At 40.1% G+C, this 13,835-nt stretch overlaps 1 protein-coding gene across 3 annotated transcripts in view; it reads right to left on the bottom strand.

Moving 5' to 3' along the window:
* AMPH (amphiphysin) overlaps positions 1–13,835 on the bottom strand; it is a 175,378-nt gene that overhangs the window by 22,895 nt on the left and 138,648 nt on the right. Inside the window, exons 13-18 of one of the 3 annotated variants that reach the window (XM_074986045.1) lie at positions 13,644–13,667; positions 11,658–11,681; positions 10,872–11,372; positions 9,109–9,141; positions 5,144–5,194; positions 2,611–2,739 (exon numbers count right to left, since the gene is read on the bottom strand). In XM_074986045.1, coding sequence (XP_074842146.1) covers positions 2,611–2,739; positions 5,144–5,194; positions 9,109–9,141; positions 10,872–11,372; positions 11,658–11,681; positions 13,644–13,667 — 762 coding nt within the window. Of the gene's footprint in view, positions 1–2,610; positions 2,740–4,284; positions 4,290–5,139; positions 5,195–9,108; positions 9,142–10,871; positions 11,373–11,657; positions 11,682–13,643; positions 13,668–13,835 lie in introns of all 3 variants that reach the window. The other 2 variants (XM_074986047.1, XM_074986046.1) reach the window with 2 other exon arrangements.

Raw genomic sequence — 13,835 nt, 5'->3', positions numbered from 1 at the left:
CCATCCAGTGCCCCATGTCTGTATCAACCTGCATCAAGAGAAGGTGAATGAAGCACTCATCAACTTCGATGGCAGAAGGACTGATACATAAAACAGTTTTTTCCTGACTAATTCTGGGTCATGTGGTCTGCAACAGTCCTCAGGTAAATTCCAGACTTAGCCTGGGGCCTCCCTGAAATTAATTTTTGGAGTAGTCACAAGAAATATCAAATAATTCTTTGGATTATTTTACTCTATCAAAAAAGGAGTAATTAAGGGACCTTCAAATAAGAGTGATGCCTCCACTGTCTTACAGTCAAAAATTCCTTTTCTTCCCACATAATATCTTACAACCCATCTATAAGTGAGTAAAAAGCAGTGATGATAATACAATCTGATTTAATAACCCTTAATGTAAGCTGAGAGAAGTCAGGGATAGCTCAGTGGTTTGAGCATGGGCCTGCTAAACCAGGGATTGCGAGCTCAGTTGTTGAGGGAGCCACTCAGGGATCTGGGGCAAACTGAGTATTAAAAAAAAAAAAAAAAATCAGCCAGGGATAGTAGTAGGTCCTGCTGTGAGGGCAGGGGACTGGACTCAACAACCTCTGAAAGTCCCTTCCAGCTCTATGAGACAGATAGGATTTGGCCCACTGAATGGGTAAGACGGAAAGAAAGCTGCATTGATGGGTGGGCAGTGGTCAATGGCTCATTGACTGGTTGGTGGTCAGTTTCAAGTGGAGTGCCCCAAGGATCAGTTCTAGGGCCAGTATTGCTCAATATTTTTATTGATGAGGGGATGGATTGCACCCTCGGCAAATCTGCAGAGGATACTAAGCTAGGGGGTCAGGTAGCTACATTGGCGGGCAGGGATAGGGTCCAGAGTGACCTAGACAAATTGGAGAATTGGTCCAAATGAAATTTGATGAGATTCAACAAGGACATGGGGAGAGTCCTGCACTTGGGATGGAAGAATCCCAAGCACTGTTACAGGCTGGGGACTGACTGGCTAAGTATCAGTACATCAGAAAAGGACCTGTGGATTATAGTGGATGAGAGGCTAGATATGAGTCAATAGTGTGCCCTTGTAGCCAAGAAGGCTAATGACATACTGGGGTGCATTAGGAGAAGCATTTCCAGCAGATCTAGAGAAGTTATTGTTCCCCTGTATTCAGCACTGGTGAGGCCACAGCTGGAGTACTGCATCCAGTTCTGGGTCCCCCAGTACAGAAAGGATGTGGACACATTGGAGAGAGTACAGTGGAGGGCAATGAAAATCATTAAGGTGCTTGAGCACATGAGCTAAAGGAGAGGCTGAGAGATTTGGACTCAGTTTGCAGAAGAGAAGACTGAGAGGCGATTTGATAGCAGTCTTCAACTTTCTGAAAGGGGTCTCTAAAGAGTATGGAGAGAGACTGTTCTCAATGGTGACAGATGTCAGAACAAGGAGCAATGGTCTGACGTTACAGAGGTAGAGGTGTAGGTTGGATATTAGGAAAAACTATTTCACCAGGAGGGTGGTGAAGCACTGGAATGCATTACTGAGAAAAGTTGTGGAATCTCCATCCCTAGAGGTTTTTAAGTGCCGGTTTTTAAGTGACATAGTCATGGCTGGGATGATTTAGTTGGGGTTGATCCTGCTTTAGGGAGTGGGCTGGACTAGATGACCTCCTGAGGTCCCAGCCCTAGAATTCTATGATTCTCTGATTCCTGTGCAGATTCTAACAGTGAAAAACCATTAGTTACTGACCTGGAGAAAGATACTAGTGCCTGTGGAAGCAGATAAATTATTAGGCTGGCAGTCAACAGAGATGGATGCATTTTTAATTTGATCATAAATTCTCAGCATTGGGGTGAAATCCTCTTGGCCATTCCTCATTGCCAAATAGTGGGGCTGCTGAGGGTAGAGAGAAGAGGACCCAGTGGGGTTTCCAATATGAAAAAAGGGAGGTCCAATATGGAAGAGACTGAGACCCACTAGCTTAGAGTATTTCTTGAACTCGAACAGCTTGACTAGGAAAGAGGAGCAGGAACAAGCTCACACAACCTTGCTGTGATTTCCTTTCCTATCATCTCTTTCTATAACATTTGACTCCTGTTTTTTTGAATGTTGACATCTAAGATCTTCAGAGGTATTAAATATGCTCACATGCCTTTGGAGTTCAGTTCTCTGGCTGGCTCCTAACATCAGGAGACTGGTCTAAACTTTAGCCTTTGTTTCCATTAGGTAGCAGTTCAGTGTGCAAGCAAACAACATTCAAGATGTACGTTAGCCCAGTTCTTATCTCCCCACCTGAGCATCTAAGAGGAGAAAAGCATTAACAGTGTCATTTATGCATGGCATCAATTCATTTCTCTGGTTATGTTTGTGTGACAATTACAATATCTGAATCCACAGCAGTTTAGTTGAACTTCACTCTTGAAATGCCAGCCTCAGAGGAAAGGCATTTTAGGGTTAAAAGGCACAACTTTGGGAAACACTGTAGTGAGGGGCCAGGATGGAAACCTACCCTAAAAGTAAAGAGGATAAAAAATGGAAAGGATGAATGGCTGAAATGTGTCAGACTCATGCAATGAAGAAGCCCCCCCAAAAATCAGATGAAAGCTGGGGATAATGAGCTATCGGTCACTCACCACAGCCTCCTCTGCTGGCTCACTTGGCTCAGCAGACTGAGCTTCCTCGTCAGGAGCAGCCGCAACAACAGGGGGAGCGAGTGGTTCTTCAGCCTCAGGTTCCAAAGGCGGTGCTTCTTTGGCTTCAGTCTTAATTAGTTTGTTTGTTTGTTTTTAATGGGAAAAATCAGTGAAGATGATTTAAAATCAGGGAATGGGAAAGAGCACACAACTGTATTTATCATAAGTCACAGGACTGGGTTACAATAATTAAGACTCAACATTTTCATCTTCAAAGTGCTTTTACTGATCTTGATAACATCCCTCTGAGGTAGGGAAGTTCAATCATCCTGGGTGTAGAGAGGGAGAAAGAGGCACAGAAAAAAAATTGCTGACCTGAACAAGGATGGTCTGAAAGTCTATTGCAGAGCCAGGACCGAACTCAGAAACCCCAGTCCAGTCTCTAAATCACAGGGCTATCCGTCATTACGACGAGATTTTAAAACAATTGCTAGTTCTTTCACATGCAGTGCTGGCTGTTCTGAAAATAAAATGCTCACTGTTCTATTTATGCCGGGTGTCGTCATGCAAGAAAACTGTTTATAGGGAGTGCATATCATGGACCGAAACAATTTGTATTCCTGCATTGTCTGCTGTTTCACTCATTAACAGTTTTCGTGTGGCAGAATGCAAACAGCCAGTTTGTGATTAACATGCTGTCTCTGTACTACTAGTTGACTCCACGCCAGTCACTGATGTGGACTCCATCTTCTAAGCCATGTTACTGTGTCTTGGATTCTGTTGGATTTTAGTATATATTTGCTGCTAGCAAAAGGATGTGTGAAGGAACACCAGCCCTGGCACAACTTCAGTTCTGCAACGAAGTGCCTGTCTGCCCGCCCCTGCATCAGCATTTTCCACATATACAGCAACTTCCACATTTCATAAGACAGTTTCCAAGCAATTAATGTACTAATTAATTGTAATTAATATAATACTATTTAGTTTGAAGGTAAAAATGCTTCAGATAGGAGTACATATAGCACTCCATATAGAAGGAGTGCTACAAATTGGGATCACTTACACAGAATATGTGGCTCAACCAGTTTAAAAAAACCTTAATGGATTAGTCCACCATGAACAAATTGTCTGCTGCAAAGCTCAGAAATTATTTATTTCACTCAAGCATCTTCATTCACATTTGCCTACATCACACAGGTGAGCAGAAGGGGTCTTGTGATGAGGCAACCCCTATACCAGTCTCTAAGACATAAAATCATTTCCTTTTCCAATATCTTTCAAGTAAAATCAAGAGGTCTTTACTAATTTTTCACTCATTTCTTAAACAAGCCAATTCCCATTACAGTCAATGGAAGTTTGCCTAAATAAGGATGTAAGGACTTGGCCCGGTATAAAGACACTCATCATATTACACCATGCTGTGCAGCACATTTCTGTGTAGTGAATTATTAGCTGTATGGTATTTCACAAAGAAGAAATCAGAAACTGGAACGAAAAACACTAGGCAGTTCCACCTAGAGATGGCCACTACTGAATTTCCAGAGGTATAATACTATAAAGTAATTGTTGTTACTTAGACAATTGCTATGATGTAGATTATACTGATTTTCTTCAAGTTGCTTGCACACAATAGGATTTATCAAGTAATCTTCAGTCTATTTGCCATATTTGAACTTCAGCTAACTACTGCCAAGAGCACATTTACTGAATGAGAGAAAGAGGGAAATACAGTATTTGATTACGTTTCTGAATATATGCATATGTACTGTACAGAAGAAACACCAAATAATATTCTCAAACTCTTGCCATTGCCAGCTAGCATATAGTGCATGTCTCTATTTCCTACTGTGTTGACACTTCACATTTCTATACCACCCTTTAGCTAAGTCCAGACTGCAGTAGAGTGTTGATGAGAGTAAACTGTCTATGAGGACATGATCATTTGCACAAACATTTCTAAACCTCTTTGTGAACAATAAAAATAAATGTGTCTGATTAAATATATGAAAAACTACTGATGAAAACTAATATTTCCAACTGGATAATTTGTGACAAAGCTAATGTATTATTGCAACACAGAGTATAATGTTGGTGTCATTTTGGGCCAGCATCCACTGGGTTAACAATGCATAGTAGTGTTTATTAACATCCCTTTTTGATTAAAATGACTGTAGCAGTTATATAAACACATATAAATTATGTGCAAACATGCCACTGCTGTTATACTATAAAACTAAAACTCTAAAAAATTATACTTTAAATATTTTGAAAAACATCCCTTTTTAAGATGCCACCTTCAGGGCTATGTTTCTGGTTGTAGTGGGGTTTCTTTTGGGTTGGTTTGCTTCTGTAGAAGAATGTTTGATCTGAGAAAAGTTCACAGCTACATGGAATTCTTAGCTCAGCCTTTCAGGCAAAGGTTTTGTGATTTAAAAGATAGAAACCCATAAGTGCGATAGATGCATTTGCACAAACACAGCATAACAATAGTTTATGGGACATTTTAAAAAAAGAAATAAAAGCCACAACTTACCAAGTTATCTATCACATTCTGATCTGATTGCACTGTGAATAGAGAAGTATCCTAGGAAAGGAAGAAAAGTATCCAAGAAGGAAGAAAAGAAAAGTTTATCTCAAATGTAGAAAAACATTTTTTTAGAAATATATGGAAAAATGAAGACAAAAACCCCTATTAAACGGTACCCTGAAGAAGGCATATAAATGTAAAACTAAGTTCACCATTTCACAATGCACCTAACTTACAACAACTCTATTAGAAAGACAAGGTGGATGAGGTGATATCTTCTATTGGACCTATTGTTCTTGGTGAGAGAGAGAAACTTTCAAGCTGCTCAGCTCTTCTTCCTGTCTGTGACTCCCAGTCTCAGCAAAATGCAAGGAGGAACAGATTGTTTAGTACTAGTAGTTAGCACATATGTAAGGGCCCATTCAAGACAGAGGGATCTGAGTCTGTGATATGCCTTTAATGACAGAAGCACAAAATTAGAGTCCAAGGAAGGGAGAACTAACGTGGCTATAAGTCACATTTGAACTTTCCTGATTCTGGGCTGCTTTGAGGCCTGGACAACCATGGATGGGTTAAATTATGGCAGCCCAACCTCAGCTTTCTGTGGGAGGAAGTAATGTTCAGAATCTCCACAATGCTGTGCTGTGGCCCTGCCTATGCCCAGACATGCTCTCAGCACATCCCCTATATATCAGGACTTCTTACAGAGTCTTGGAGGACAGCTTGAAGCCATTTTCCTAAGATCTTGCACTGGAGTTCTCCCCTGGCTGGCCCTGGGGTTGTGAGGGCCAATTTACAAGGCTCCAGCTCTTTTCCACTTTGTAAAGTGGCTGGAGCAGGGATGAGAATCACATACATAAACTACCTTCCCACCCACTCTAGAGACATAGTCTATCTTTATTTACTAGAAGACTGTTTTGTAAAAGGATTGGTTATTGTCAGCCCAAATTTATGTTCAGTTTTATGTCATGTTGCACAATTGATTCAAAATCAATGAAGACACTTCTTTAAAAAAGAAATTCATGAAAAAAGAATTTAAACAATGAACTGTATGTTAGCATAGTACCTTCAGACTCTTATATCTGCTGATCCAAATATGTAGGGGATATGTAAACAAGTTAATTTTTTTTCCCCATGGAATTTTGGTCCATGTATTAAACGTTACTATTTTCACATAACAGATTTGGATAACTAATGTTTGACTAAATCTACAAATATTCACTAAGCACTATCTGGTCTTCGGACTTTCTCTGGGAGATTACAGCAAAAAACAGATACTGGGCTTTTTTACAAGTTGAGTGAATTGGGTGTAATAACTTTATATTTATTAAATGTTTATAATAAATACACAGATTTCCCTCTCCTTCTCTCTGGCAAATAATACTATGAACTACACAGGTCAAGCTGCATAGTTTTTCAAAAAAGGGTTAGTATAGTCTGTGAAACATTTTCAAAGGGTAGATTTTTTGATGCCATTTAAGAATGTTCATGTTTTTTGTATTGTGAGGTAAGTTTTAGATTTTTTGTTATTTTTTCAAAAATTAAAAAATAAATGGTGAGGAATCCCCCCTACTCTCCTCTTTTGCTTTTAAACAGAAAGAAACATCTCCCATCTTTTTCCAGTGGGCTATGATTATACTAGCAAGTTTTGCCACCAAAACCCCGGTTTTCATGGAGCATGCACACACAAAATGGGATTTGTTGGCAATATCTGGACACAACACAGCCCTTTTGCCGGCAGCATGCTGCCTCAAAGCTTTAAGGCATAACACTGCTGTGGACGGATTCTGTTGACAAAAAAGCTGCGTGACTGCTCTGGTGGGACCTTCCCTCAACAGACAGGGCACCTAGAACAATGGGCTGCCCTGTCTGCTGTGCTTTCGGATGCCTGTTTTGTCAAGAGAGCAGCCGGACAGTCCAGCTGCTTTGTTGACAGAGCTGAGCACTCTTCTGATTGGCTTTTGTGTGTGGCCACACTCTGTCAATAGAAGGTTTGTCAGGAAAACTCTTCCCACAGTGACTTCTGTTGACAGAGTGCTGTAGTGTAACCATAGCTGTAGAGAAACATTTAAAAGGGAGATAAAGTAGGGTCTTTTCTGCTTTATCTAGCTTTTCTACCACCCTGCACTTCTCCTTATGTAAAAAAGAAGAAGGGAAAAGAGAGGTAAGAAAAAGTGTGATTTTTCCATCAGCAATGAAACAAAGTTTTACCAATTAAAAAACAAAACCAAAAACCTTAAAAAAATTCAATTTGAATATTCACTGATATTGGAATGTGTTAAGAAAACCCTATAGCTTATTGAAACACCATCTTCAACATTTTTTTAAATCAAAATATTTTGACCAGCTCTGCTTGGCTGTTTTATAAGTAAAAGACCATGGATTCAGTAACTTTTACATTTACTATGTACTTTAGCATACATTGTAGCCAACATTAATGTGACAATTTAGGGTCAGTTTAAAAGCATAATGTAACGAGGCAAGTTTTCAAGAACTGGCATCCATTTTTGTGTGTGTAGTTATTTGCTCTATTCTCTTTCACTCCTCTTAAGTCTGTTTCTTTTCTGCACCCAATGGAAGATACCTTAGCAGGTGAGGATGTACAGATGTCTCTGTGATGTTAACTGTCCCATCAAATAATTGTGAAGGCACAGTTGTGTCCATACTTTGCAGGTGCAAAGGAGAAATACATTTAAAAAATCTGGTTCATTATATGAAGCCAGGTCATTTACATCTGGTCCTAATGAATTCAGTGAGAGCTTTGATTTATTTTAGTGGCACAAAGATTTTTTTCCCCCACTCTAGACCCACTGTATTGGGTAAAAGGACTGAAACAGCATAAAGGGGCACTGAAAGCCTCAATTCCAGCTGTAAAAGCTGGAAGCTCACGTGCTGTCTGAGGACCCCATTTCAAGACATAGTATGAGGTCAGCAAGCGTGGGAAAGATGTCCGGGACTCAGCCACAGCACTGAAGAGATTCCAAGAAGTATCCTGTGGCCCAGAGATTCTGCTGGATCCTAGATATGACCCAGGGCTGCCTAAGTTATACAGTGGGGGGTGGGGAAGCCTAGAGCAGCCCAAGAATAGCCCAAGACTGTGAGAGTACAACGGTCACTTAAAGTGAATTTTCCCTACCCCAGCTCATTTGCTGCAGGCCCAACATAGAGTTCCATCACTTGTAAATTTCTATGGCTTACAAAGAAGCTAGAATTAACTTCCTCGCTGCAGATCAGATTTTAACAAATGAAGACAAAGGTGGAAAGAAGTTGGTGGAACAATATGAAACCCATATTTTTAGCATTTTCGGATCTGAGTAAACTCACTTCCCAAAAAATTCAACTAGAAATCTAAAACATGGTAGCAAAATGAGTGAAACCTGAGTCCCACACAGGTGGTGGGAATTTTGCCACTGACTTCCATGGTGCCAAAATTACACCTGAAATATTGGTGCCACATCACTGACATTTAGAACGCCCAGATTGCAAGTATGAAACAATGGGATGGCATAGCGGGCCGGGGCGGGGGGGCAGAGTCAGTGGTAAGCACCTGTATAAGACAAAGCCCAGAATACAAAGACTATCCTGAATATAACTGAGAGACCCAGACACCCTAATGACATTTGGTATGTCTACACTGCAGGCATGGGATGTGACTGCAGCTTGTACAGACATACTGGAATTTGCTTTACTCAAACTGGACAAGCCCATTCTAAATCCAGGGTAATTACTCATGGAGCCAGCTATGCTGAAACCCATCTTGGAATAGTCCTCTTACTGGATTAAAGCTAACTCAGCCATATCTACATGAATATACCCATTATGTATGTTTGGGATGGGAAGCGGTAACACATGGTCTGGTATTGTCCTCCACTCTTTACAATTCTAGCAGTTTGAAACCTGCAAAGCATGAAGTCTGTCCTGATCCATTCCTGATAGCACAGAAAAATCTCTCAACCTTATTTATTTCTTACCTGTATGAATCCATTAAATGTGCTGCTGGGTGCCTAACAGAAGTGAAGAGCAGAACAAATAATTATCATATGTTTATTAACTCTGAGAGTTATTTGCAAATTTTAAAAATGCCCAAAATACACCAAAATAAAATAAAAGGATGAAGGGCAAGACAGTGAGAGAAGCTACGTGGTAACATTTTAATAGACTAAGGAAAGGCACAATAATAGAGTTTAGGTTTTTGAAAATACAGTGGGTATATTTTGTTAAGAAATCATACTATGCAAAATGGGCCTTGATGGCAAGAGCTGCACGACATTTTGGATAGTTGCATGAGAAATTCTCAACAAGATTAGCAAGGGTTTAGAGGAGGCAGGGGGAACACGTAAATGGACCGTTTACAAAACACAGGATTAAGTACAACCTAAGGAACTCTTTTTTTCTAGACTATGCTACACACTGGGGTAGGTACCTCTTCTTTATCAGCCTCAATTTCCTGGTACAACAATCCATATCTCCGGTTAGCAATTTCATCTTCAGATAAATCTGAGTTGTTGGTCTCATTGTCTTTGGGACTAGTTGAACTCTCGGTGCTAGCATTTCTGGAATTTCCCTCTTGAAACAGAACCAAGGGTCTAGCTATCTCTTTGCTTGCTCCAGGGTTGCTAATGCTTGTCTGCTCCCCAAATGAACTTTGTTTTAAAGATAACTCCTGATTTTTATTGCTTGTGGTTACAGCTGTATCTCCCAAGCCACTATCTACGCCTCCCAAGTCTTGGGTAGACCATTTATCACTAACACTTGGCCAGGTGTTTTCCATATTGCTTTTCTCTAAGTCTTGTTGCTTATGGGGGAAAGGCCAACTACCAAATCCATTTGTGTGACCATCTGAAAAACTAGAAAAGCCCCAGGGATCATTATTAACTGAGGGATCCCAGTTTGCCAGCCAGGGATCTGTTTCCAAGGCTTCTGTGGGAACACTAATGTTACTGCTATGGTCTTCAGTCACAGCAGGTGCTGCCCTAACTACCAATTTATCTTCCACGTTATCTAAACAAGAACTATTGCACTTTGCATTAGTTTTATCAGCTGACTCAGGCTGCAGTGGCAATTCTTTTTGAAAGTGTGTAAAGGCAGTTTGACATTCATCAGGAGCACTATTAATTTGGAGGGCACTGAAACTATTGTCTTCAGTTTCTTTAACAGACTCTTCTGCACTGAGCAATTCAGCGTCACACAGAACTTTTCCAACATCTGCAGTGTCCTTTTTGGAATGGTCTGTAACATCTAGGACAATATGTCCCCTAATATTTATGCACTCCATGGCTGTACTCCCTCCAATAACACTGCTAGCATGGTCTAAGTCATCTCTTTCATGGGCATGGTTCCAGATAGCTAAGACATTCTCAAGTTCAATACCAGGACGTTCTACATGTTTACATGTGTTCACTACTATGTTGGTCCCATCTTCCAACCCTGCACTCAAACTTCCAGGTCCAACTCCATCTACCTCTTGAATGATATTAACCCCTTTACATTTTATTTGCTCATTACTTTCAAGGTCAGTTTCCTCAAGGAAATTGTAAAGAGTTGTCTCAGTTTGTTTATTGTTATGTTCTGGCTCCCATACAGTTTCTATCTCAGTGTTTTCTAGAATGTCATAGTCCTGTTTTGCTAAGCCCTTAAGAGGTTCTACCTCACTATATTCTCTATTTTCATGATCTGTCTCTTCAAACTCCTTTGTATGTTTTATCTCCTTGAAGTTAACAGCTCTGGTGTCTACCTTTTCAAATGGCTCCACACCTGCCCAAATAGACTCTTCTTCTTTCTGCTTCTCCTCCTCTGCCTTTTCCACATCACATGGGGATTCATCCAATAAGCTATCAGTTCCCACAACAGGCATCTCACAACTGGATTCGGTCGCAAAAGGCTGACGAGTCTCCAAATCTGTGCATGGGATACTTCTAGCATCTGACTGTGGCTTCAGTGAAGTCCTCTGATTTTCACCTAGAGAAGAGGACCCTGGTGCATGATCCTCCTGCTCCCCTATATCAGGCCAAATGCTAACAGACAAGGTACCAGTGGATTCTCTTGGGGTTTGCTCTGCCTCAGGCAAAGAACCACCTGCCGTGATCTCCTGGCTGACACTGGCTGTGCTACATTCTAGGCCCCAAGTGAGTGAACCTAGATCAGACTGGGATCTGTTAATATCTTCTGTTGACCCATTGTTTGGGGTTTCCTCCATGACCAGGTTACACAGGGAAAGACTTTTTGAAGAATCAGGCTTTAAGCAGACAGAAAAGCAAAGAAAGAACAAGATGAAAAAAGATAACGGCAGACTTGGTGAGAAAACACAACATTCACATTTTTCTATAGTAATTTTAGCTTAAAGATAAAGAATGCAAAATGACTAAATTAAACAGCTCAAGGAAAAGTTACGTGGTTTGCACTATTTGTAGAAAGTAGCCAGCAATCTAAAGCATGGTATTTAAAGATGAAAGCGAGAACCATATTATACCACACTAATTAAATCATGAATCTAAAAGAGAATTTTGGGAGGTTTACTTACCGGCTGCACCAGTTCACTGCTTGTCTGTTTGGAAGAAAACCATATAAATAAACAAATGTAATAGTAAACCCCAGGGTTTATCTAAATTAGTGGTTTCTCATCAGTGCCACATGGATTACCAGTGGTTATGGAATGGCAGAGGCTGCTCAAAGTCGGCAGATCACCATGATGGTAGCTCTCGCCCATATTTCCAGCTGCTAATCCACACTAAAAGTAGCTTGATGTATATTAAATAGTTCCCTAACATTGTTCCAGGTAAGTCATTCCTATGCTTGTCATAAAGGATCTTATTGAAACACCAGCAAAAAGGAAGCTTGTTCTGTGTGATCATGCCTAGGATGGAAACTGATTCAAATGCTTATAGGCCTGGTCTAGGCAGTGTTGTTGCAGCTAGGCTGGTCTCAGGATACTAGAGAGATCAGAAATGGGTCTGCTATCATTGACATTAGGTTCGTTTAGACAACACTAACAGTGGATTTACGGTATATAGGTCTGATTCACCCTTGCCATCCACCTTACACAGACATCTGCATCAGTGCCAAATACAGGTGTAAGATTCTGACAAATTAAAACCCTAGCTATATACAATCACTTTGTACTGGTACAAATGACTACACAGGAGGGCAAAGATGAACCAGTCTCAAAAGCTCACAATATAATGCAGCTTGTGAAACTGTTCAATAGTGATGTCTTTGTCAAGCTTATTACTTGTTTTTGCAGGAGCAGAGAGAATTGGATTTAGCTACAGCAAAGAAAAATACTGAAAAACTACAGAGGAAAAATGGGAGGTCAGCAGGCTTACATAAAAAATCTACTATACATTTAGTTTTATGATCTCAAATTGTTCTCATATTTACACTGGCTTTAAAATTACAGCTAAAGAATTAAATTCTAACTAATGTGTATAGATGAAAACTCAAATTTTCTTCTGGACTTTGTTTAATCCTCCCTAAGAAACAGAGATGAGCATTATAAAAGCATCACACTTGCTATCTGTTTGCACAACTGTGCAGTAAAATTTTGCTACTTAAGCCTTGAGTCAACGGAAAAGATCTACAGATTACTGAGCTACTCAGGTCTGCACAAAGGCACAGATTAGAGCTCCTCGAGAGGTGTAGCCAGCCACACTTAGTGGCAAAGTGGGAAGAAGGCTCATGAAAATAAGCTGTCTTCGTCCTGCACATCATTATATCTGATTCAGCAGGAGGAGATTGGAGAAAGAGCAGTTGTATTTTCTAGAACAGTGACTGCTTTTCTAAATGAGAGCAGCTGATGGTATGTCCACCGTTACTTATAAATTTACTGTATTTAAAGTCCAGTTCTCTCTCTGTCCCTGAATTTTGCTGTACACATGTAGGTATTGAGATAGGTATATCTCATTTTGGCTGTCAATCAAGAACAGCCAAACCTTTCTTATGCATATCAGAAACCATCTGTGTACATCTTCAAGGGGACATCCATATAACACTCCCTGATGGCCTTATACAGTAGTTGTGATGGGATGAGCAACGGCTCTTGGGAGTGAAGTGGTGGATGACTCAATGGCAGAAAGGTCTATTATTAAAATAGGATTTGTTGAGTATTTATGAGCTAAACAATAATGGTCATAAACTCTTCTAATATTGGGCAATTTGTTATTTGCACTAATAAGCAAAATAAATAACTTTAAATTAGCTTGGTAAAAATGGCTTTATCAGTCCTTGACTCACCAGCACAGCAATTTTAAAGTCAAAAATACCATAAATAGCAGATCTGATTAGGCTAAATGACTAAAGCTGTTTGTTTTTTCTTGTCCAAATTAAAAATACATTTTTTTCTATTCCTTTTTAAGGGTTTTAGGTGGGCTTCACATACTGTAAAATATTTTGGCATTCTCTGTAAATGTTTCATCTCGTCTTATGTGAAAATGATTACAGATCCTCTGAAGTGCTCGAGGATCAGAGGCACAGAAGTATCCCAATATACAGTAACAAATATCATTCTTACCGTCCATAAATCCCAGGGCAATGTCTGGAAAAGGGGGAAAAAGAGATGGTTGAAAATACTGTTTGTACGCTATGTGTTAGAATTTATTTATGTAGTGCTGTAACTATACTAAAGCACAGACGTGGTATATTTTTGAGGCTGGTTCAGGGCAAAGGTAGGGTTGTGATAGTTTCAACTGCAGAAAAACTGTAC

Source organism: Carettochelys insculpta, chromosome 2 (assembly GCF_033958435.1).
Source record: "Carettochelys insculpta isolate YL-2023 chromosome 2, ASM3395843v1, whole genome shotgun sequence".
NCBI lineage: Eukaryota > Metazoa > Chordata > Testudines > Carettochelyidae > Carettochelys > Carettochelys insculpta.
The sequence above is the reverse complement of the archived record's forward strand: the minus strand, read 5'-3'. Positions and strand labels throughout refer to the sequence as shown.